Source organism: Polyodon spathula, chromosome 36, assembly GCF_017654505.1.
Source record: "Polyodon spathula isolate WHYD16114869_AA chromosome 36, ASM1765450v1, whole genome shotgun sequence".
NCBI classification, from domain to species: Eukaryota; Metazoa; Chordata; class Actinopteri; order Acipenseriformes; family Polyodontidae; genus Polyodon; species Polyodon spathula.
The window spans coordinates 3746623-3772622 of record NC_054569.1 but is presented as its reverse complement, the minus strand read 5'-3'; the positions used below and the strand labels follow the sequence as shown (position 1 = coordinate 3772622).

Sequence of the window (26000 nt, the reverse complement as noted above, 5' to 3'; positions counted from 1 at the left end):
GAACCAAGCACAAAGGTTTCTTAAAATGATAAACATGCAGTGAACCCAGCAAACAAAACAGCTTCCAGCTCAACTACAGGTTGTTGCTTGCAATGAATGTTTGAATGCAGAAAACAGCAGCTTCCTTCTGGTGGTGCCTTTACCGGCCTCAGAATATGGTCCTTTGAAATAAATCTACAATGTTCACTGGGCTTATTATTGCTCAACAGAAGATGGATTTAAATTGAAAGTATCCACTCAAACTACAAAAATATAGGAGAGTATGTGCTGTTAAATATGAGCAGTAATCAATAACCATAGGCAATACTCAATATGTTTTCCCTTGGGTGTTTCTTATATTATAAGAGATCTCATGCAGTTTGGACGAGAGAACTGTGGATCGAAGCTGAGGGCTTCTAGTGGCTCCATCTGTGCAAAATGCTGTCTCGTGTTTGTATCAGAGCCACTGTGGCAGAGCAGAGGCTCTGCGCACTTAGAAATATCTGTTTTTGTGGCTGGCAGCCATCTTGGCTCAGGTGTAGAGGAACAGCCTGGGGCCAAGATGGCCGCCTTTCCACAGAACACTGTTTAATAATTGCCTTGGTGTTTTGTTTAATAAAAAGCATGTGGAAAGTTTTAATTGCTTAATGTGGCCTACTCATCAACGTCACAAACGAATCAAAAGCCATGTGTAAACAAGTAATATTTACAGTGTTTATTTGAGTACAGCCGATAAGGTGTATACATGGTATACAGAGCAGCCAGTACAACGCATTACAAGTCTTTTGCTGTACAAAAGTGCAAAAGAAAACATATTAAATTCCATGTAATATAGGAACCATCTTTTAGATGGAAGATGTTGTCCCTCCGAACCAAAAAAAAAACAAAAAAACACAAATACAAAATAAGTGATGTAAAGGATTACAGGATATTCAGTTAAATAGGTGCACAACAATGAATTCAGTCCATATGTACATGGGGAAGGGTCAACCTTTAAAATACATGTACAGCATAACATTGTCTGTGTCTGACACGTTTACTTTTTGTAATAACTTAGTTTTTAATGATGTACCAGACAGGGCTCTATAGCAGCAGCTGCACTGCTGGCGAGGAATGGGAAATGAAAGCGTAGAAATGGTAAGTTACCACAGACACAGTATGATTGCAGCATCCTCGTCCATGTGTGTGGCTCTGTTACTGTCAGGACACACTGTGAGAACATGGCAATTTCAGGCACTATAAATGACTACAAAGGATGTTATCATATCCCTTTAAATACCTGACCACTCTGCAGTGCTGCTGTGGGATCCAAAATAAAGCAGTGAACCCTTCTTAACCAACTGAAAGGATGTCATTGGTCACAAGAAGATGAAAATGCTGCGCCAGGCTGTTTTTAATGTTCTTTGTAATGGGATTCTTCTATTACGCTCTTAAGGCCTTCGAAATAAACACAGAATGCTTTTTGATTAGAGGAAACACATTATTTATGTTAACTGAATAAGGATGACTGTATACAGTTTATCTTATGTTTACCACAAACTTTCCAACTCATGGCTCTTGAGTCTCATTGAGCCCCAAAACACGTCTCCTTTGATTTCGAGGTAACATCTTATGTATATGTATATTTACAAATGTGGCTGTGTATCGTCAGTTCCTATGTAGTGGCAGTGTAGTTTGAAACACTTCATGTACTGCATTGCTTTGTGGTGAATAATCTCCCCACAATACCAGCATGAAGTGGCCAACAGGCTTGACATGGGTTTTGTGGTTTAAAAAAAACCTCTCAAGCTGAAGGGGAACATTTGGCACATCTGGGAAAATACATTACAAAATAATACGACATGGTACTTCAACGGTACTGAAGTTATACTACTGCCGTGCAGCTGAACACTTCTCGGGGATAAAATGTGTGGCACAGCGATCCTTACAAAAGCATAGTTTCAAAACCAAACAGCCACTGGGATCCTTACAAAAGCATAGTTTCAAAACCAAACAGCCACTGGGATCCTTACAAAAGCATAGTTTCTAAACCAAACAGCCACTGGGATCCTTACAAAAGCATAGTATCAAAACCAAACAGCCACTGGGAGAAAGATATTTGACATTTCATGCAGTTGAAATTATTTAACACAGTTATCGTAGTTGTTGTAATTTGGTATGAAAAACACTAAACGCTGTAAGAATAGTGGTGCTGTGATTAAAACCCTATGGTTACTCATACCAAGTTTAGAAGCAGTATGATATTTTGTTCCTGCTTGGTTGTAAACAGTCTGGAAATGAATGATAACCATTCAGTACGTAGGGTATAAACAGAGGTTAATTGTGCTGGATCCCAGATCCAGTACCTTTAACTTTTTGATAAGGGAATGTATTTACTGTTTAGACATTTGAATTCACCCTGCAGAATTCAAATGAAAAACAGAAGCACCATATACATGTGAAGTAGACAGCATTGCATTGATGGTGTTTGTAACCCAAGAAAACTTTTTTTTTGGTTTGTTTTAATAAATACATACTGTTTGCCACGTACACACTTCCGCACTACAAAATACTTTTATTAATACACTATGAAACATCTTATTTTTTTTATAAACAAAGCTAGTGTTTCTGGCGTTTTTAATTCTTAGTTTCATGTAGCGTGTATTGTGTTTTTCTACTGTATTTTCTTATGAACAAGACTTATATGTATATAAATGTATTCTGCTGTAGTCCAGGAGACAGCATTCCCCTAAGTGGGTTGTTTGGATATTTCATGGGTTGCTTATGCTGTCAGTCATACATATTTACTGCTAAAATAATTGAAACACTATTGCCATTTGATAGATTTTATGGGTCATATGAAAAAGAAATCCTTCCCCTTTGCAGCATTGCAGCGTACAGTGGCTCAATAAAAATGAATTATGTTGAGATTGCAAGATAATTATGCTGTGATCTCAACGTAACACTTTTTAAATTTAATTAAATTTTTCTCTTTCCTTAATGAGTCATTATTTGTAAACCCCATTTAAAAAAAAAAAGTGTTTCTATATAAAACGTTAAACCTTTGAGTATACTTTAATGATGACAACTCAAAGGTTTGAGTTACCATTTTTATGAACTCTTGTTTGTTTGCTTTCTGTTAGAGGTAGACATGTGTGTTCCGACTCCATTCCGTTTAAATCAATGGTCTCCACTCCATTTAAATCAATCAACTTGTACCTCTCTCTCTGTCTTTACATGTTTTCTTCATATAACCCCTTTGACGCCCCAGAAACCGTCTTGCTCCATCACTTTGTCGTCCAATACATTTGACCAATTCCAGACGCAAGAAAGAAACGTCCACCGTTATTGGGGGAGGATGGGGATTGTTAGCACCGCCACAGTGTGCAAAAGTCAAGTTCCTGCGGCTTCTTCTTGTTATTACAGTGATCTCTGGGTAGCAGTAGTCCAGTCTGTGTCTTGCAGCGTAAAACCCGTCTTTTAAACCCTTTCCCACAAGTCTTGGAGCAGGGGGACCACTCCCCGATATCCCACACCGGGCATGGGTCTCCACATATTCGCAGGTCCTCCGGCCGCACTGAGGAGTCACAGCTGGAGGCTGACTTACCGCTAGAGTCGTGGCACTCCACCAGCCTCCTTTGCAAACCATCCCCACAAGTCACAGAACACTCGTCCCAGTTGGTCACAGCCCATTTATACATGGGCCTTTTATATTCTGGTTTTCTCCCTTCCACCTTATTTGTATCCGCCAGCACGCTGTTGTGTGAATGGCTCCTCCCGTCCTTCTTATAACCCTTATCCTCCTTGATTTCCTTCGGCAGGTAGAAGGAGTATCGGACCCGAGGGGGTGTCATTTTCCCCACGGATAACACCTCGACTGTTAAGGGTTCGAGGAGTGGTTTGAAGGCTTGCAGTGTCTCCACCGCTGTGGCTGTCCCGCTGTAGCGTAGCAAGCTCCCCTTGACGGTGATATCTCTCTCCACCGCCGAGACCACGTAGTGCCCGTTCAGTAAGTATTTACCCTGCCCGTTCTTCACAGCCAGGTAGTTGTCATCGTTGACCATCCCCTTGTAGCCTCTTTGCCTGACGTCAATGTTCGAAGCTCCAGCTGGCAACATCACAACAAAGTTGTAACCATGTCTGTAAAACATAAAACCGAGTAAGTGAAATTGAACACATGCTATATGTTTTGGCACGCAGCGGCTACTTGTAAACTGCATTTAATCATTTGCTGATATTTTGAAGCCTGAATGACTGACAAGGGAGTGTTGATTTACACTGTGGTTTGTTGTCAAGCTTGCCACATTTTTACACACCAACTCGGGAACTCGGTGACCGTGATCAGGAAGAGAGATTGAGGCAAAATAGCATGCACTTGCACGTCAGGACCCTATCATGAAAACAATACTGCCATGTGTGTGAATACAATGCTACATGAAGCAAGACCTGGGGATTACAGCTGTTTTTAAAACCACAGGATCAAGGACAGATAAAGACATTGTCAGTCAATAAGACGCTGTCATTTTGCTGATAAACTGGACTCTGCTACAGCTCTGAAAACCATTCGCAATACTTTTGCTAACCCCAGAAGACTACTAAAACAAAGCATTGAAGATAAACATACCTGGGCTTTGTAAACAATCCTGACACCTTCTTGCAGCTTCTGTTATCCCCGCCACACATGCCACACTTATCAAATTTCTTGTTGGAGCTCAGCTTTCCATCACATCCAGCTTTGATGCATTTTCCTTGGACACAGACAGCTGAGGAGTCGGGCATGCAGTGGGTCCCATCCACCACCTGTGGGTTTAAGAAATCAAATGTCACAAAATAACTTCAATCTTCACTCTGAAGACTGTAGCAAAAATCTCATTGGCGTTTACTCCAACCGTTTGATATCAAACAGTCTTATGACAAGTATTGGTTTTGGCTAACTTTGTCAGATGACTTGTTCAATCAAGTACTCCCTAATCCTTATTTGTTCTAGTCTAAATAGATTCAGATTGAACCAATCGTCATAACTCATTCCTCTAAGCCCTGAGATTAGTCTGGTTGAACTTCGCTTGACCTTTTACAAGACCACAGTGAACTTGTATTACGGTTAACAGAACTGAACACGTTATTCCAGGAGCGGTCCCTCCAGTGCACTATAAAACCTCTCCGTACTCTTTCCAAACTTACAATGTGCCAAAAGAGTGAGTGCTTGAGCATTCTATTTTTTTTTAAAGGGACAGCAGCTGCAAAGAAGTAGTAAATAAAACCCCTGCTGTCCCAATACCAGTGTGCACATTATTCAGTATTTCTGAAAGCACAGTATAAAATCAATTTGTGACCAAGACACTGTCAGTGTAAGAACCTTAATGTTAACCATACGAGTGACATTCAAAGAGAAGGGCTTGTGCTGTGTTGTATTTGATAGGAGGATGTTTGTGCGTTGGGTTGTATTAACAGTGGATGCCGGCACATTGCAGCTGCTTGAGTAGCCATACCCCTACATTCTGTCTGATACACCCCTACCACTCTCCTGACTGTTTATCCACTTCAGACCTTTGCCCATTTACAAAAGATAAACAACCCAGAAATCCATACTAGGCAGCCTTTTCATCTTTTTAAAAACAGGGGGTATAGAAATCTTTCTTTGCTGGTATGTCATTAGCTAACTCGCCGAAGGCTGTAGAAAGTGTAACTGGATAACAGGTACATTATTACACTATGTGCTAGGCTGAGGCTGGAGAAAAGAGTCAATCTTTTCTGTTTTTTTTTTTGGTCAAGGTTCATTTTAAGGCAAACTTTTGTTAGTTCATTAATTGCTAACAATTAGCTTTCAAGTACCCTAACAGAACAACTTTAAGGCTTCCAGACATTTACAGCAGAACATTTTGTTAACTGGAAAACATCATACTGTATACTGGTTGTGCAGAGGTCAACTACAAAACGATAATGCCCTCAAGCTGCCGTTCCACTGCTTAAATAAGCAATCATTAACAAAATGTATTGCTATGTTAGTAAGCTAGTTGTTAATAGTTAATTAACTCAAAATGTGCTCTTTAAAAACGTGTTTTTTTTACACAGCAGTCTGCCTGAGGTACTAAATCATTTATATTCATGTAGATACGTTAAATGTAGCCACATACCCGTACTGTAATGCTTCAGATAGCATTCCAAATAGTCTGATATTTTAGCCATTGTATCAGGATAAACAGAGATGTGAAACTTACAGCACAATCCTAAACGCGTTGATTTTAATATACCTTTTTACTGTGTTAGCAATTGTTTTTGTTATTATTCTTGAAACACATACCAGTATGACAGTAAATTGAACACACAGCCTTGTATTGCAGTGGAGCAAATTTCATTACTTAAATAAATGTTTCCACCTAATTTATAGTCACAGATTTCTTGGTATAAATTAATATTTCTTGGGCCATGTTTCAGGTTAAAAAAAATTAAAAATACTTGTAGCTTCTGTAAAACCTCAGAATTTCAGAATTAAAAGAAAAAAGGTCAGAAATGAAAAGCTCTTGCCCATCCAGAGTCACTGCAATCCACTAACCTTGGGTGCAAGCACATAGAAGTAGCCCGTGCCATTCGCTCTGCAGATGAGTTTACATTGGTCCTTTGGTGACACTCCCGAGTATTTGGGGACCCAGACCACAGACGGGGTAAGTCGGTTAGTGTTGAGGCTGTAACCATTGAAGGCTTCGCACTGCTCCTCTCTGAAACTTTTACCTGGCAAAAACACATTGGTATTTATTACTTCAGAGACGTTTCTCACTGATGGTTCACAGGCTGAAGAAATCCATGTTACAGATTTGAAAATTGTAACCAATTACTTTTGTGCTACACAAACGAGTAACGGATACTTGCATGATTCGAGTACTTGGAACACTAAAAAAAAGAGTTTTGCATTCAATGCTTGTGAAATGAGAGCTATACCTGTTTCCGGGCACACGTCCAAGTTGCAGGAGCGGTATTTGATGCGGATGCCCTGACAGTATTTGCCATCATTGGCTGGCACAGGGCTGTTACACTCCCTCTTGGCCAGTTGCACTCCACCACCACAGGTTCGAGAGCAGACACCAAAGGGGCCCCACTTTCCCCAGCGGCCGTCCACCTGATTGAAATAAAACAACAATGAGGAGACTGTGTATCTGAGCTTGACAGGTGTGGGTAGGTGTGTCTCTAAAGCTGCAGAACTCACCTTGTACTTTGTCACGTCATGTCTTTCCACACAGGCTCCCTTCAAGCAGAACTTCTTTTCCCCGCAGCTGGTTCCGTCGGCCCAGGGGAAGTGTCGGGTTTGGCACACCAGTTGCCCCTGGGCTTTGCCCGTGCACCAGAGCTTGGTGCAGGACTGCATATAGGGGCAGGGTTTGGAGCCTGTCCCGAACGCTAGCTCGCACTGTCGGTTCAGGTTATAGCTGGACCCTGGGAGAGTGTCTGGCAGAGCAATCGGCTTCTGGGGCTGATCAAGAAGGCAGTCACCTGTGCACATAAAAACATAAATGTAAAAATACTGTGGGATGGAAAAAGCATGGTTAAAGAACAGGGGCACATTCTGATTAAGGGCTGATTCCCAACATAGCGGCGGCAGGTACTGCACTTAAGGAAAGACCAGGCCAGTCATCCACAGTCAGTTATCTGCCTGGCAGAGACAATCTGTGAGGTTTCAAATGGTTTGTACAAACTATTATAAATCCCTGCAGATCCATGGAAAAAGCAACATTTTGTGACATCCCTGTACAAGATAGCAGGAATAACATTAGGCCATACGATCGGAAACAAGGTATCGTATTGACGTCAAAGAGCTTGACAACAAGCTGTCATTTAACATTCCATCAAACCAGTCAATTGTGGGGGATAACGCTACCCCATCAAAAAGGGGGGACCTCACTTCGATGTGAAAAGAACCAGCAGTGTAAATCTTGCATCTCTACGTGAACGCATAGAGAAGCAACACCAGCAGAGAAAAACAAAGTGACCGCTAGTTGCTATTCCCTACCAGGCTTTTGAGAATGACTAAGAGACTCAAGGCAGGAGAGTGCTGGCCAGCTGTGCAGCAGTGGTGAATGAGTCACGCTCATACCTCACATCGCACCGCAAGTGTGTCATGCGAGCAAGATCTCAGTAAATGGGTGTATTGATTTGGGTTTCTTAGCAGAGGCGTAACTTACTTAGGGGATGTGGAGGACCCCCTCATTTTTTCAGCTGAAGCTAAACACCCCCCACCCACTCCCCAAAGTCATGACCATGTTTATTAGTATGTGTAATGGTTCTCCGTCTGCATGTTTGAATGTCTCAGCTGCTGAACACATACAACTCAATAATATATCCTCTTTATATTGTGTGTGTGTGTGTGTGTGTGTGTGTGTGTATATATATATATATAATTTTATTTGAACACGAAACCTTAAACAATAACAATCTTTCACCAAAGCATGCGTTCAAAGAAGAAAATAAACCTGTGTGACATGTCAAATATATTTACATCTAACAGCGAACATTATTTTCCTTTCAGCTCAGCTATTCTAATCAGTAGATTCTATTTATTTATTTTAATCAAACGCATTTAGTTCCGCCCAAATCATTACCTGACCAAATACACACTTAAGCTGAAAAAAGAAACCCTGCCTCAGAGTGCTGGACTGTAGCGGTTCCGGTTTAGTTTCTCAGTAATCAATTTAAACAAGCCCCCCCACTCAGCGGTTTCTAATGGGAACCATGTTTTTGTAGCAGTGCCATGCTGTTAAAATAGCTAAAGCAGCCGTCTCATGAACTGAGAAGACTAAAGCATGGCGTGGGATTGCGTATGTTGTTGCTTGTTTAACAGCCTGTGAATGTTACTGAACGAGCCTCTTAGCAATCACCCACCTGTGACCCTATAATACAGACTGATGCCACCCTGCTTTAAAAATGCTGATGACTCACGACCGCGAGCTTCCCTGCTGAAAACGGAAAGATTGAGAGAGTTAGAATAACTGCTATCCATTAACAAATTATCCTTGGCCCCAAAAAATCCTCGGTCCTCTCCCCTGTCCGGAAATGAGGAGAATCATGTTTCAGGTTTTGAATTCAAATTTATAAAGTGTTTGAGCGACTTTAAAAGCTAGTTGTCACATCTCAGGACTGCTACACAATGATAGAGAAATTTTGTTCTGCTGTTTTTACTGACAAACGGTGGTTATATTGAGTGTTGCCTGCACCTTGACTATTTAATGGTGCAAATCTACAAAATGAACACGGAAGCTTTTTTTCTAATCATAAAAATACTTTTCTAACTTCGAGTAATTCTTCCACATAAGATATCGATATTAAAAATGTTGTTTTAACGTTTTCAACAGCATATGATTTATTGCAAACGCATGTACGTTCGTTTATAAAATTGAACAAGTCAAAAATGATTGAGCAATGATTTTTTATCCCAGCCCAAGCTTTCCTGCATGTGTGTGCTTACCAGAGAGATTGTAAGATTAGGACTGACAGGTTATATGATGTAACTCTAATAGGTAGGTTGTCTGCTTTGGTTCTAAACAATTATAAGGTATACACTGTGTGTCTGGAAAACACAATAATGAATGGGATTAAAAGTATCAGTGAGGCTTAGGGGGGATAACATCATTCATCAGTAGACCCAAAAGTAGGGAACTGATTGTGAGATTTTGGTCTCGGGGCACTTGGTTCCAGCTGCTCATGTGCCTGCTCAGCCAAAAGCATGACCAGCTGGGGTAGCTTGGATCTATATACAGCATAATATGAAATCATCTGCTGTTCTTACCATGGCCACTGTCTAGAAAATCTGTGATGATGGCAGCACTGCAGGCTGACCAGGGGTTCGAGCGGTCAATCTGAATCAGCGTGGGCGACATCATGTGATTGTCTTTTAGTTTGCCAAACACCTCCTCACAGGCCTTCACGCTGTCATGGGGCATATTGAAGACATGCCCTACACAGGAAACAAACCAAGAATTACTGTTTAAAAAAAAATCCCATGCATAATGATCGAGTCAAAATGGGATATAATTGGTATGCAATTATTATTAGTCCCCCTACATCAATCTGTTTTCTGTACATTTGGTTTAGAGGATGCAAACAAAGTGAATAATTTTCTTGTTTCTTTTCATAAATCCTGTTTTGCATGTACTGTATTGTTTTTTTCTCATAGCCTCTGTGATAATGAGTAATGTGAATCACTATTAATCACTAGAGACATTTATGAACAGAGAAATCTATTCTGCATCTGTTAACATTACTGTTAGCTACATTTACAGACAGTAGCTGCTGCTGTTCGCCACTGATTTAGTGAAGGACCCTGCTGCCAGCTACCTAGTTCATGTGCTGTCGTGAAGGCTGAGGGCAGCCCATCATCCTCAATGACAGAACAGCTCCTCTTCGAGTCACACATCGTCCCCACATCTGCCATGCCCAGAGTGTCACAGGTAGTGGCGCCACACAGGTCCTGCCAGCAGCACAACAAAACACAAGGCACAACATCAGAGAACTGCATTGTTCCAGCACACATGTCCTTCTGTTCTTGTTAGTGTGAAATACAAGTCTAGGGTCGTCATGCTGAAATTATAGAATGCTTCGGGTTATATGAATTCTTATTATCTGGCTACAAAGTGCCCTGGGGCATCAAATTCCATTAGATTCTACCCCGAGGAAAGTTTTCTTCAAACTCGAGGGCCTCCTGAAATTCCCGACTCTGTTTATGTTCTGCAGTGCAAATATTTAGTTAATTACAGGTTGGTGGCAGGGATAGATCATTCTGAAATCTTGAAAGGACATAATAATACCTGCTTTCTTTCCCTGTTATACTTTCACTTAGGGAATCTCTATGATGGCTTCAGATGAACTTGCCAGGTATTGTTGCTGCAACGTAAATAAATAAGACATGGAAATCCAACATAGACAAAGGTACAACTACAGAACACTGAGAAATATTAGATGGTCTTTTTAATTATATGTGTGCGTGTGTGTGTGTGTGTGTGTGTGTGTGTGTGTGTGTGTGTGTGTGTGTGTGTGTGTGTGTGTGTGTGTGTGTAATGCTATAATCAGACCCCAAATCCAATCATTTTCTGTTCTGTTTGTTTTGTACAGAAAATGCTAGCCAAAACCATAAGAAAACAGTAATACAAGAAGGTAATTGTCCAAATTACCCTCAATGCAGTGGCAATACAATGACAATGCAATGAGTCTGTACTACGGGGCAATGCCAGTGGTATAAATGTACCACAGTGGCATCACAATAGTATCACAAGGGCAGTCTTAACTTACACCCCATTGCACATTTTTCTGCATCCCAAATTCAGCACACAAAATGGTATGACTGTCAGTTGTGCGAGGCCAAGGATTAAATGACAGGAAAATGAAGGGAAGAGACACACTGCCCCACAGTGCCTGTCAGTATCCGAGGACATTGCCCCTCACCTGCCACTGAGATTCACAAGCAGAAGAATAAAAATGCTGCCCTTGATAGCATCCCTTGTGGAATGCTGTAAATACATTAGGCCTGTGCTTCATTTGGCATCGTTATGGCGATGGCAGAACGTCTTGGAACTGAATCGTCGGGTGTTGTGGTGAGAGAATATTAGAGATCCCCAATGGGCATGACCTTTGACAGTACAGGAAACAGATGAAAAATAGTACTGGGAAAAAACAAAACTGCAGAAGATGATAGTGCGCGAAATGACATCACCGTTAAACCCTGCAAACTTTCTGTTTTGTCTGGAAAGAATTAGTTTCTGTCTCTGATGTCTGTCGTGGATGCCCAGTACAACTTGCTTTGTGCTCTCCTGAATTTATCTTTCTCTTGGGGGAAATATTAACTTTGAAAGGTTTATGATGGAACTCATTGCAAGTCTTTTGGAAACCATTTCCCTTACATGAAACAATATACGCTTCAATCTAGGATGGGTTTTGTTACAAAATTGAAAAATGATTCAGTGTTTGCATATGACAACTTAAATTTGATCAAACTGGATGAGGTCTGGTAAAATATAAATTGTTTTGAAAGCGGAATTGAATTATTTCAACCTAAAACATTCAGCTGCTGCAAATTCTGTACAAAAGAGACACCCCTTAGCACTATGTATTCTATTATTAAAATCACCAAAACAAAACTTGTACTCTGGAACCACTTTTAAACATAAAAAAGGAGGCTGCTGTTTTTTAACCTTGAAAATTATGGCTGGTGTACACAGGACAATACTCTATAAGAACAAAAGAACATTCACTAAGAAAAGGAGACCATTTGGCCCATCTAAGTTCACACGGTTCCTAGCAACTGATTGACCTCAAAACTTTGTCTAGTTAGCATTTAAAGGATCCAAGTGATTCTACCTCAACAACTTGACTAGATAACCCATTCCTTACCCTCTCCACTCTGTGTGAAGAAGAGTTTCCTTCAGCAACATGACTAGATAACCCATTCCACCCCCTCACCACTCTTTGGGTGAAAAAGAGTCTCCTTCAGCAACATGACTAGGTAACCAAAGTCTTATGTCCATTTATTTTCCATCTGTGTCCTCTGGTTCTTGTTTCTGTGCTGCACTTGAGTTATTGGTTTGGTTTACTAAGTCAACGTCATTTAAGTTTTAAAGACTACAATCATGTTCTCCTAATTCTTTTTGGTTCTAGGAATGCATTATCTTCATCGCTGATTCCTTTAAGCCCTGGGATTAGTCTGGTTGCTCTTCATTGGACTCTCTCCAATGTTCCTCTGTTACTATCTACTGGAACTTTCATCAATCCATATCTCTATTGGTTTGTTTATTTAGCATGATTTATAATCACTGATAAAGAACAAAGGCATTCGCAAATACTCAAAAGCCTTTTTGAAATACTTTAAAGGACACAAAGCAGGAAATAGCTCTTATGTTACTCTAGATGTTGTAAAGGTATGGCACAGCAATTTGTAATAGAAGTACACTCAGTATTTAGAGCACCACGACATGGTGTGTTGTGAAGCCTCCAAGCACACTTGAACTTTGCTGTTCTAAGGTTTTCCTGATGACGAATCCAGGCTGCGTTCCTAAACTGTGGTTAGATGTGAGCAGGGGAGTGAAGAGGAGTTGGCTTCAGATCCCAGCTGCTCTGCTCTGCAAATGCAGCATTTTAAATATATGAGTAACAGAGTATCTTAATGACACAGATAAGACACTTGTATATTTTTTTAACATAATCCTGATTGCTTTTGTTTTCATACATAAATGATCTGGGGAATAAGTATCTCAACTTTCACTCTGAAGCGTTCTTCAGGGAATAAAGATTGATCAGCATTGCAGTGTATTCAGACCGTGCTTGCTTTCTGTTACCCCTGATACGCTACTCGTTCAACCAAAGCACCAGCATTTGTTGCAAGAGAGAGAGATACTCTTTCTCCTGGCCAATGCACTCCAGAAAAAGATGAGAAATAACCAGGGTTATGTTGCTGCGATAGAGGCAACACAGTAATGGGTAATGCAGTGTTTTTTGGCGTTCTGTAACACTTGAAGTACAGTATCTGGCTCTGCTGTACAAATCTCATAACAGCCCGCCAGTCCAATTGTATGGAAGTGCATGCATTTTGTCTAATCAGAACCCAGATTGCAGTATGCGCATGTGTAATTCAGAGCAGCAAACATGATTTGGAACATTGCCCTTGCTATGTTAGATCAAAGCCTTTGGAAATCCCTTTGCTGCTCTGCAGAATCATCATTGCTTTTGAGACTTATTTTTACAGCATATCCTCCTCTTAAGAAAGACTGTTAAACTATTACACTGCACATGCCAGTTGTCAATAAACTGCCGGTATTGCAATTCAGCAAACTTGACTCCACTTCAACAGTATGAGGTGCCAGGCCTGTGCTTTGTGGTAAACCGCTGTTCGGAAACCTCACTCAAAGTGTTTTAATCAGCAACAATGTACAGAAAGCGTCTTGAAATCCTCTGCTGACCTACTTGGCACACTGGGATAGTAGGTACTATTTCAAACAAGGAGAACAGCACTTATTATTATTATTATTATTATTATTATTATTATTATTATTATTATTATTATTATTATTATTATTATTATTATTATTACATTTAACTCTTTACCTAATCTGTAACCAAGTACAGTGCATGTCATTCATTATTCCCAAACTAACAGCATCAACCAACAAACAATTACGGCTAAGATGAAAAGAGTGGATCTGTTTCTGATAAGCTGTTTGTTGCTCACTGACCCATTAAAGATCTTGAAATGTAGCGTATGCCTGCCTTCCGGCACAAGCAATAGCAGGAGCACTTCAGCTTGGATGACAGAGAAACATGGTGGGTGTAGGGAATGTAAAGAAGCATTCAGTTAACTGCACCCTGTTGAACATGATTGAGGAATGCATTCAGTGTAACTTCATTGCTCTACATAAGTTCATGGTCAAACTGGGTCTGTGGTAGTTTCTGTGTGCTCTGCTCATGATTATACAATCCACATTAAATAAAATACATTAAAATGATCACGTGAGTGTATATGTGACTCGTTTAGCTTCAGGAGCACAGTACTTGTTAAAAAAAAACTAAAAAAAAAAAACATCTTAATAATAACTAATTGTCAAAATACCTATGCTGTTTTGTAGTGCTCTTTGGTATCTTTTTGCTTTACTGGTCTTCCCTTTTTTTTTTTTGAACCTAGAGCTTTTTCATTTTAGCTCAGTCACAGATTCTGTAGACAGGCGCCAGTATGAAGCCCATTCCATGTCAACAAAATGTACTTTCTAAAAGCTTGTTGAAAACACGTGTCACATAATTGCTATAAGTTAACTTTGGAGCTGATAGTGTGGAACAAAAAGAAAACCCCTCTCCCTCGCTAGTATAAACAGTGCTTGGTAAGATATCGCTTTCTTTCTTCATACACTTACCCAGCTCCAAAGTTATCACTGATATAAATCATAAAGGGTGGTGTTGGGCAAAGTCTTTGTTCTAACGCTGTCCTTAAGTAAACCAATTAACCCCCTGACCAGGTCATAAAGCACTTAAACATTTCATTAGCCTATTAAATGGCACACCTACTGCTGTCATAGAGGCTTGAGATTATATGGAATACAGCACATGCTGGCCTGAGTCAATAACAGTATACATTAGCTCACACACATGTGTATAAATACCATGGGACTTTGAGGGATTCACCAGTAAGTTTCACATCTGGATGCCCTGCGGGTGATTGATTGCAGTGACCCAGTTTGCTGCACTATAGTTAGCATCACATTTTAACCCATTCTTTCAAAGGCTTTCAACTGGAGCAAGGCATGCACAGCAAAACATGAAACTCATTACTGCTATGAATAAGTTTAAGAGAGCTCGGCTTTGATTACTCTGGTTGTTTTCAGTGCTAGTCTGTGTCTGAATTCCAAGGCACTGAAGTTACTGGAGGAATTCATTTGTTGAAAATAAAAATAAAAAAAACAGCGCCCGAACAATACGCTCAGTAAATGCATTGCCAAACCTTGAATGTGTCCCAGATTATGGAAATTCATAATTCTCACATGTTGCTTCATGGTGTGCTGATGGATATGGAACTATTAGGAAATAAAGAAGACACAGGAGGCTAGATGTATTGAGGTCATGATTTTCGATGCAGTGAGGATGCAGAAATATTCAAATAGCATTGCTCTATTGAAGGATAATGTTGAGTCATGATTGGCTGGTCAGTAGCTCAGTTAGTCACTGGCTGTAAAACAATTGAACAACACTTCTGAGAGCTTGAAAGGGATGAAAGTGGGGTTCCAGTTTGATGATCACCTGTATCGCAGCCTGAAACTGTGGCGCATGTATTTTACGTTAGATGTCTTAAAAGAGATTACTTGTTCTGTGGCAGCTAAAAGTTCAAAGCCGAGTCACTTAGACACACATTTTGGCTATTGAAGGCACCACACAGACCATTTTGGTTCAAGCAGATAGATGTTTTGACTAGTAAAGGCACTAACTGAACCACTTCGGTTCAAGCAGCCAAATATTTGGTTTCATGGTAGGTCTAACCAAACTGACCGTTTCTATCAAACAGACAAACGTTTTGACTAACAAAGGCCCGAAGTGATCCGTTTGTCTGCTTGACTTAGTTTTTCATATCCAACGAACTTATTGAGAACAAGAAAAAATACTTATCAGCAGAAAAGAAAAGAAAAATGTACTAAGAAAACATTTTTTGGCCTAAGGCTGGTCGTCTCATCTTAGAAACACTGTTGCTCTGTCTAGAGTACAAGACAAATTGCATACGAATAAACCCTTGTTACATTAATCCAAACTGTCTTTAAATGTGCATTTAAAACATCATATGGACTGTATTAAATTCTGCGGATTATCATTTCATAACTTGTCCATACAAAAACAAAAGTTGTTCTTATTATAATTATCATTGTTTTGTTGTTTCAAAATTGGAAATGTGTAGGGAAAAAAAAACAACTTTCAATGCAGAGTTCTGTAACTAAGGCAACAAAGCAAATACTATGAGTGCCTAGAAGTACAGATAGATCTGTCAACACCATTGATAACACTATTATTTAACTGTTACAAGACAGAAAGGAGAGGGAGAAGGTGGGAGGGGGGAGAGTAAAGTCTCTTTTGGAACGCAGGAAAACAATTCTGAACAAATTCAGTTTGACCTGAACCATTGTTATCTGTAAACACCTGAGGGGGAAGCCTATAAATCTTCCATGAAGGCCAATAATGACATGCAGTTAAATAGCTGAGTCCAATTAATCATTTCCAAAGATTTCTGAGAACATTTCCACAGTAGTCTACCATACAATCGGTCCCTATGTTTATAGTTAAAGCATAACCTTTGTTACAGTACAGATAAAGCGGTACATGTCTACGAATCATGATGAAACACGTTTCCACACGGTTGGTTCTGTAGATATATCCCTCCTGATACTGACAATAACTTATGTTAAATAGTACCCTTTGCAAGTTTCATTATAATCTGATAAGCACTCCTGTAAAGAGTAACTCATATAGAATACTTCAACCACATCCCCTGGCATGATAATACAGCATACTACAGAATACGATTGCCTTCTCTACAACCTGAAGGACATAGTATGTAAGGTCCTTTGATTCATCGATGGGCATGCTTATTCAGTGCAAAACTAAATGAAGCGTTTATATGGTATTAAAGAGTCATTTAGAATAGCAAAAAATGTTAGTAACTGTATTTTTTTTTTCTTAAAAAAAAGATATACTCTGTGGTACCATTGACCAATGGAAGCTTCATGGTCCTTGTGCTACTACTGTCTATGCATTTGTTACCTGGCCACTGTAATGTCAATACACTGTTATTGGTAATCTCTTTGTATGCATACACTTCTTTTAAAGATTGCAGGAGGATGGATTTGTAAGTTTAAAGGGCAGTGCTGTGACATGAGGTTAAAAGCTCTCTAACTACGAAAGCAGACAAGCCTGATCTTACACATGCTGGAACAGCAATGCACGATGATCTTGTCCTGTGCTCGCCACTCTTGAGAAATTGCTCTATTCATTGTGACTGATGGCTAGTGGATATTTGCCCAGCACCTTCACAGGCACGCTAACATAATTGCTGAATTATTCTTAGACAAGGGGGGATTGCTGCAGCTGTATTGGAACCATGAGTACTTACCAAAGTTACATTTCAAGATTAGATGCACTGACTTCAACCAACTTTATTGTCATGATATATGCTGCCATGGTAACGCAGTTTCCATAAACCCAGTAGTTTGTTTTAAGAAGATGATTTAATACATTTAACCAACGCCAAAAGAAAAATCTGTGAATGCAAGCAGAGAGAGCTGCTGAACTATAAGGGAGTAAAGCAGCCTGTTCTATTTAATGCTGATTCTCTCACAGGATCTAATATTGCAATGCTGTATACCATGGTAAGCATAGTGAATGCATTGTAAATGATGGGGGGGGCTTGGTAAAGAATGAGGAATGGTGGTAAATGATATAGATATAGATATAAATATATATGGTTTAGCTCACATGCATTTTAAAACAGGATATCTAGTGCTACAGGTTAAAGATATCTCTGGTTTTATTGGAAAGTTGTCCCCACCCCTTCAGGGCTTTCTTTGATGTTAGTAACCATCCAGCTGCTGTCCCTAATGACTGACATGTTTTGCAGCCAGTAAGATGCTTGACCCGGAAGGCACTGCTGAGATGAATTGTCCTAGGAAGTGTCCGTGTAACAGATTTGCTGACGGGTGAGGCGAGCAAACTGAGAGCTGTCCTTTACTTTGTGCATTACCAGGTGTCATGTTTGAAAATTACAATGGTTTGCGATATCATAAGCTGTTCGAAATCTGAGACCCACAAAGTGAATGAAAGACAACACTGTGCACGAAGTGTCTCTAGTTACTGTGCATTTACAAAGCAGTTACTTATTAAATCCATGTGCACAATTATGTTGTGCAAAAAGATTTATACATTAAGAACATTATTCATAATAGCATTGTAATTATGTGTAAACACACATGCATTTATGCAGTAACCACTATGCAAGAGGTATTGATTTATGCTAGCATTATATACTTGCCCTGTTGTTTCTTCACCTTTGAATGTTACTCCACCTCTAGTGCAGACCCTCGCAAACACTGCTAACAACATTAATAGCACTGCCATGAAGTTCAGTAGCTCGACTCTATACTGCTCATAAAGAGCTAAGGAAGACCTTGTTCTTGCAAATGAATTAGCTCTTTATTTGTGTTGCATGGGATTCTCGCATCTAGGATTGCTTTGCATTGCTATGCAATGAGCTACATTTCCAAGGGAACTCACAGTTACCACCATCTGGGTTAAGTTTTCCTTTCTTTTTTTTTTTTAACACAGTTGATGATTACTAAAACAATATCTATTCCCAATCTGGGGTTTGGGAGTGACTGTATTTCAACATGTTCCAAGCAAGTGGAGGCGAGTCTGTACATTAATTATGCATGCTAGTAGAGGCCAATCTTTGCTCTGCACTTGGGGACTTTTAGATGAGCCACATCTGGAGCCGAGTGCAGCAGTGAAAAATGAATGATTCCCATAGCTCCCCATACGTGTTACACACCCAGCCCATGACATAACGGTTAATGCTATCAAACTGTTTAACCTATTAAAAAAAGGGGATCAGATTTCACAAGCTAGCGCAAAGAATTCCAAGCAAATGTGTACAAATCTCATCTTATTTTTAAAAGCAGATGGATGCGGACCATGTCATTTTGCATGAGTAATGTTGCAATTTCCCTATGGCGATTGTTCAACCGATTTTCCAAACTTAACTCTAATTTGTATAACTAATTTAACAGCTGCTGTATGTCATATAGTCATAAGGGGTCAGTTAAATCACCCTGTACCCACCAGAATAAGCTACTTCTAGATGTGATATTTTACAGCAGGGGCGAATGCACCTGGATTTCATCAGATAACCTGGCATACCCATGAATGGGTGGTGAATACAATCCAAGGGGATTCCCCAGTGCTGCAAAATGCTCTAATTAAATGCTTATCCTGGCAGAGTATAGGCTGAAATGTGCTCATGGCAAAACCAAGCTTGTGGAATTGCCCTGGTGAGTGCAATGCTGCACAGAATGAGTTATTTTGTATGCTCTGTGTTTAAGGGGTTAATAACTGTGTCAGGTGTTTTTTGATCTGTACCATATGCCATGGCATTCTCTTTCCCTGTCAAACCGCCCCCTTTGGATAAAGGGGTCAGGGCAAGCTCCACAGCAACAGGTTATCCAGCATCCCAACAGGACCGTTTATCAGTAATGTAACAATTGAGGAATTTAGGGAGTGACCAAGCTCCTGGCACGCAGAGCACAACTCAGGGAAAATTAAGATTTTTTTTCTCCTGAACAATTCTGGCAGGTGATTTATCAAGACATGAAATCTGTCCACCTGGTAAATCTAGGATCCCGGTTTGAAGCTCTTGGAAAAGCTCGGGAAAGCGACTGTGGGATTTAGGATGCTTGTGGCAAAAAGCCTGGCTGTGAGTGGAAAGGGCTATCTTATTGACAATGGCATGAGTTTGAATGAGGCATGATGCCAGCACAGCTGAGAGCTCATTCATCGCCTCAACGGGGGTGCATTGTTACATTAAAACAAACAGAAACAAATGGAGGAGTATGGCAGGGAAAACTACAATCCAGACTTTGAGTTACTCAATGCTAACACTGAAGAAATTGCTGATATTAGCCATTTATGGCGGTATATGCATTAATAATCCATACAAGATAAGAAAGTTAATTCTTAACAGCATTAAATGGTACATTGCAGAAGGAGCAAGGCATTAAGGGATTATATTGTTTGATTTATTAGCAACATGTACTAACTGGGATATAATAAAGGCAGTGGCAGGTGTAAGTGTTTAGCAGCAATATGACTTTGAAGAGGAAGGGAGCTTCTGTAACTGTAGCTCCTCTTAAGGAATGCCAAACTGGTAAACGAGTATATTGCACATTTGTAATTAGGAGGAACGGATATATTTTGCTACACTAGTGTAATTCGATGTTGTATATTTGGATTTCCATTTTTCAATCACGATCCTAAAATATCCTGGTATCGTTAATAACCATCTGGACAATGGTGCAACGTGTACATTTCATCTACTTAGAGACGTGATTCATTCAATATACAGCCACTGGGGCTGCGTTAAAATTCCAAGCGGGCTGTCACTTTACATACTTCAGAAATGCAGATAATCACCAACCGGTACATACATTAATGAGCCATTTTAAGAAAGTAGCACCTCCTGCTGGCCCACAGTAATAACTGCAAAAATGTCAGGCCAACTTACCTGTTTAGTGAATAGGATAGCTGTATCCCAGTATTCGGGGTGTTTATCGTTGGCTTTGTTTAACTTTTTCTGCCAGGTGCAAAAATTGCGCAAAGTCAGGGCTGCGTTACTGGATACCTTTGGTCCCTTGTCATCTTCGCTTATCACCACAAACTTAACCACAGCGATGTTGATCGAGTTAAGGATGCTGGGGTGCTTGTAAAGCCTGGCTGCAACAGACATGAGGGTCAGAAGATAGTGTTTGAGGTCATCGCCATGGAATTTAACCATGGAGTCGTCGGCTACCATGAGGATCTCAACATATCTGGGTATAGAAGCGAACCGCTTTGATCTACCGAGAGTTTTTAGGACAGTTTCGGTCAGGTTGCCTTTGATGTGTCCTTTTATGTTTTTATATTTATCCAAAGCTTCTAAAACAGCTTGATTTAAACCAGATCCGACCCCGCATCTGGAGGTAGAGTTGTCGGTCTGGAGAAGTGCGCTCCTGACATGAATAACGTGAGCCCTTTCGATGCTTTTTAAGCTTCCTGCAGTCGTGTCATTTTCAAAGGGGCTTATCAGATACTCTGACCCTTTGTAGCCAAAAGCGCCCTGTAACCCTTTGCAAAGGCTGAGTGCTGCATATGAATTGGGGTCGGAGTTGACATTACCAGAATAAAAGCAATGGCTCAAACTTGGATTAGTCACCGGGTGTGGAGAGGCACCGACGCGCTGCATGGAAAAAGAAGGCGCAAGGAAACTGGAATCAGGCATCAGGCTGAGATAGAAATCCTGATTAAACGCGCTTATTTTAAAAGCAACTCTGCGGTGGATTGCTTCGTCTGTGCTGCTTACAAAATTGTGTATTGCGGGATTAGGATGATCCAATCTGACAGGAGTAAAAATCTCACTTTCCATGGAAGAGCTAATCTCAGTAAATAGCAATAAAACATTCCAAAGAGTTGTAAGGGTTCTGATGATCAGTATCATTGTTGAACTCGAGAGGGCTGCAAGTGGAGCTTGGTGCGCAGGTTCAGTGTGTGATGAGAAAACTGATGCATGCAGTAATCCAAGGCAATATCTGAAACTGCGCGTCCTTCAGTGTGAAAACCCCACCATTTGATCCATTCCCATCTTCTACCTGTCTGCAGAGCTGCCTCTCTTTCTGTGGGTTTTATACAGTTGTGTCTTGTGTAAACATCAAGGAATTGTAATAAGAGTTGGATTTTTTGTGTGGGAGGTTCTGGAATAGGTCATTGGACCTGCCTCTAGTTCTGTGTTTTGTGTCTCAGCCACTTGTAGCTCACCAAATATTATTATCACTTTCCAGCACATTGCACAGGGCTCGCGGTTCCCTCCCACTCGGGACAGGCAGTTTAAAGGGGCAGACACGCATGTGCAGTTGTCTCCAAAACATTCATTGCAAATGAGCAATTACTGTGGTTACAGAATCCAATATGCTGACAAAACAAATAACGCTATTGGTTCATGGCTCAGAAAAATGATAATGTGCATTCATGTGTATGTCAATTTGGGGGTTACAATGTTTTTTTTTTTTAAATCGTATTATTATTATTATTATTATTATTATTATTATTATTATTATTATTATTATTATTATTATATATGCATTCATGTATTAATTGGTGCTTCGCATAACCCACCAGTCTATGGACAGAAACCTCTCGCTCCTCAGTATACTGCAAAGCGAGGTGCTACTAATATATCAATGACGGATTCATGAACCTTGACTAATCGTTCTTTGATTTGTACATGTAATGCGAGGTTTCCGCTGAAATTGTGGGGGATTGTTTTTGCCACACACTATGGTCTGTTTATGAGAAACAGAAGTTCGTTTTGCCACAAGACAGCAAATACTTGTCGTAATAAAACTGTTTTTATATGACGCCGTTGCGTAAGCATGGCTCACATTTCCAACGCCGCAATTTAGCACCCAGATTCAAACAGACGTTTTCACGCAGAATCGTGCTTTGAAGGCAGATGTTGTGACATATCTTCATCTCCAACAGCGTGGAAGTATGTGAATAATGAACAACATCTGAAGCTGTTAACAAACGCTCGTCACAATCAACAATCAACTTCTAAACGAGAATAGCAAGATACTAGATTACATTGTTACGCTGTGAATCCAGACGTTTAGGAGTTAAAAGCAATGTTAAAATATGTCTTAATGTTTAGTAAAATTTTCTGGGAATATAGCCCTACTGTAGACCCAAAATAAACGCAAATGTAACCAACGCCATTACAGCGCATAGCATATAAATACTGAGCTGCGTTTGAAAACGTGTTGCGTAAAATGCAGGTTTCATTTTTAAACGTGTGGTTTGCTGAATACATATACGAATCTGGGACATAAAATGTTTCAATCTTTGAATGTTTAAAATGTAATTTTAAAAATGTTTTTAAATGCATTTATTATTATTATTATTATTATTATTATTATTATTATTATTATTATTATTATTATTATTATTATTATTATTATTATTAGTATTAGTAGTCGTAGTAGTATTGTTGTATGAGAGGACAGTAGTGTTGTAGATCCCATTGTCTTGACATCAAACGCAGAACCAAAGCGCCCTCTCTGGTTATATATTATAACTTCCAAGTTCATTGTTAGCTAACACCATACTAATCGACATTTATTACAGTGTATGGTACGCTATAAAGCCTAGCTGCTTCAAAGTATATGTACTTGTTTTATGTTGAATTTCCTGAATAACTAAAGTCCTAATCAAAATAGCACATACTGACATTTCTATAACACAATTAATATTCAATCATCTCTTGTTTAAAATCATCACATGTTCTTCAAACCACATGCCTTCTTCTTCTTCTTCTTCTTCTTCTTCTTCTTCTTCTTCTTCTTCTTCTTCTTCTTCTTCTTCTTCTTCTTCTTCTTCCATCATCATCATCACCACCACCACCACCACCATCATCGTCATCATCATATTATTTTTGTTCCTTAGCTGTCAAACTTTGAAAAAGTATTAGGCCTTCTCTCTCTCTCTCTCTCTCTCTCTCTCTCTCTCTCTCTCTCTCTCTCTCTCTCTCTCTCTCTCTCTCTCTCTCTCTCTCTCTCTCTCTATCTCTCTTTCTCTCTCTCTCTCTCTCTCTCTCTCTCTCTCTCTCTCTCTCTCTCTCTCTCTCTCTCTCTCTCTCTCTCTCTCTCTCTCTCTCTCTCTATATATATATATATATATATATATATATATATATATATATATTATATATAAACCTGTGCTGCATTATAATAATTTTACAAAATGCAGTAAGAAAAACGAAACTTCTTGCACAACGTTTTTGCTGGTTCCTTCGGGAGACCACCATCTAAGGATTACTGGTGGTGACATAAAAATTTTTGATCTCAAAAACGGTTAATCTAATTCTAATAATAATAATAATAATAATAATAATAATAATAATAATAATAATAATACGAGTTGTACACTTCTATTTGATTATATTTAAGCACATTACTCATAAGGGGTTCATTAACAGTTATAGAAGTTATATAATTCAACAAAAATGGGCTGTGATTGAACTAATTGCATTTCATATTACAGTACAAGAAAAAAATAATCAAATTTCACCTTTAACACGAATGTCTGTGTTTATTTGTTAGATGTATTTCACAGGATAATGCTGTAAGTCAGTTTTAATGTGTGAATTACCAAATTTAGAGACGAATTCACAAAAGTAAGACAACAGCGCCACCTGGGGGCTGTAAGAGGACCCAAAGTACCATTTTAGACACGGTACAGGCTCTTTTCTATTGTTAGTATTTGTTTATATACAGTTCATATACACAGTTAACCGTAAAATAAGAAGTATATTGTTTTTTGTTTGTTTGTTTTGTTTTTTGCGTGATTATTTCATTGCATTAGGTTATATAATTTAAAATAATTCGAATAAAATAAAAAGATAATTGAAAAAATGTGACCTGAATATAAATCAATACAGTGCGTAGCGTTACCCCTCCCCCATTTTGAAGATCGCCAACTCGACAAATATAGTTACTGGATTTCAATTGAAATATTATCATGTTGTTTGGTGTAGGGAAAAAAAAATATATATAGTGGATTTTACACAGTGTATCTTGAATGCCACACTGCTCAACAGCTGGCGTTGGTCGACCATAGACAGGTACACAGTGTAGGTTGGTATGACATTGCAAAGCGGAATCTTGCATCTTGGTGACTGCACTGGAGACTTCATTTATTAGCCTGTAATGTTTTAAACCACGACTTGTCGTGCCAAAAAAACACTAGCCTGTACCAGAGAGCTCTTATTAGGAAACGTGCAGCAGTAAACAGAGAACAAAAACATTTCTGGACAAGCGTTCCAGTTTAGCAGGTGTCTAAAACGACCCCTAAGAGCTTAGGCTGAAAGAATTAAGAGCATTGTTTTTCTTCTTCTTGTTTAAGAATAACTACTTTTGCTTTGAATAGTTTCAACCTGTTTCAGATTAGAAAATGCCGCAGACAATTGGTCCAGCACGTATTCTTGCAGTTACAGTCCCTCTGGGGACTCGTTAAATAAGTTTTGAGTACTGGTGGAGCACATCACAATAGAAGATAGTCAGATTGCAGCCTCGTTTTGTCTAAAAAGCTCGTGTCACGTCAATTCAAGTTCTATTGTGTTTGTTTTTCAACGGCTTCCCTAAATGCAAAAAAAACAACAAAAAACAAAACCATTCAGGACCGCGATTGGACACCCTTGGCATAGGCTATAGTTTACAAAACCAAACGGGTTTTAAAGGTATTTCATGCATGATGTCTTCGTGGAGATTCCGCAGTGTTTTAACAGTAAATTCACCACTCGTTTTTTGCATTGCTCGGTATAATAGATTTAATGCAAGGGTAGCTTGTGTTGTGAAACATTGCAAACAAAAAATCATTATGTTAATGATTCATAAGCTGGAGGCTACACAGCTTTATCAAATTAATTTAATAAAGAAAGAAAGAAAGAAAGAAAGAAAGAAAGAAAGAAAGAAAGAAAGAAAGAAAGAAAGAAAGAAAGAAAGAAAGGCATAACTACATATTTCCCCTTGCATAGTGTTCGGTCGGCACTGGTGGACATTAAAACGCGAGTACGAATCTGCTGCCGAAATGACTGGACTGTGGAGCATCCGAGTTATGATGGGACTGCTTCACTCCACCGGCGAGTGGAGTTCCAAGTTAATAATAACAGTCTGGAAGTCAGATTTCAACTATAAAGTAAGGGGGAGTGTCTCTCTCTCCTCATTGGATAAGTCTGAGCCAAAAGT

The 26000-nt window shown here is 39.5% G+C and overlaps 1 protein-coding gene across 1 annotated transcript; it reads right to left on the bottom strand.

The window, feature by feature from the left end:
• Window positions 1-679: 679 nt before the first annotated feature.
• Window positions 680-22077, bottom strand: LOC121304045 (A disintegrin and metalloproteinase with thrombospondin motifs 15). Its single transcript, XM_041235003.1, has 8 exons — window positions 20732-22077; window positions 10282-10414; window positions 9734-9901; window positions 7160-7443; window positions 6895-7072; window positions 6512-6687; window positions 4583-4758; window positions 680-4098 (listed from the first exon to the last, which is right to left on the bottom strand). The coding sequence occupies exons 1-8, from the start codon at window positions 21698-21700 to the stop codon at window positions 3327-3329; spliced, it is 2856 nt and encodes a 951-aa protein (XP_041090937.1). The 5' UTR covers window positions 21701-22077; the 3' UTR covers window positions 680-3326.
• Between the last annotated feature and the right edge of the window lie 3923 nt (window positions 22078-26000).

Coding starts and splice junctions, on each gene's coding strand:
- LOC121304045 (XM_041235003.1), bottom strand. CDS start 21,700: ATGATACTGATCATCAGAACCCTTACAACTCTTTGGAATGTTTTATTG. Junction 9,902..10,281: donor CACGACAGCACATGAACTAG/GTAGCTGGCAGC, acceptor TTTCCTGTGTAG/GGCATGTCTTCAATATGCCC. Junction 4,099..4,582: donor GGATTGTTTACAAAGCCCAG/GTATGTTTATCT, acceptor TATGTTTTACAG/ACATGGTTACAACTTTGTTG.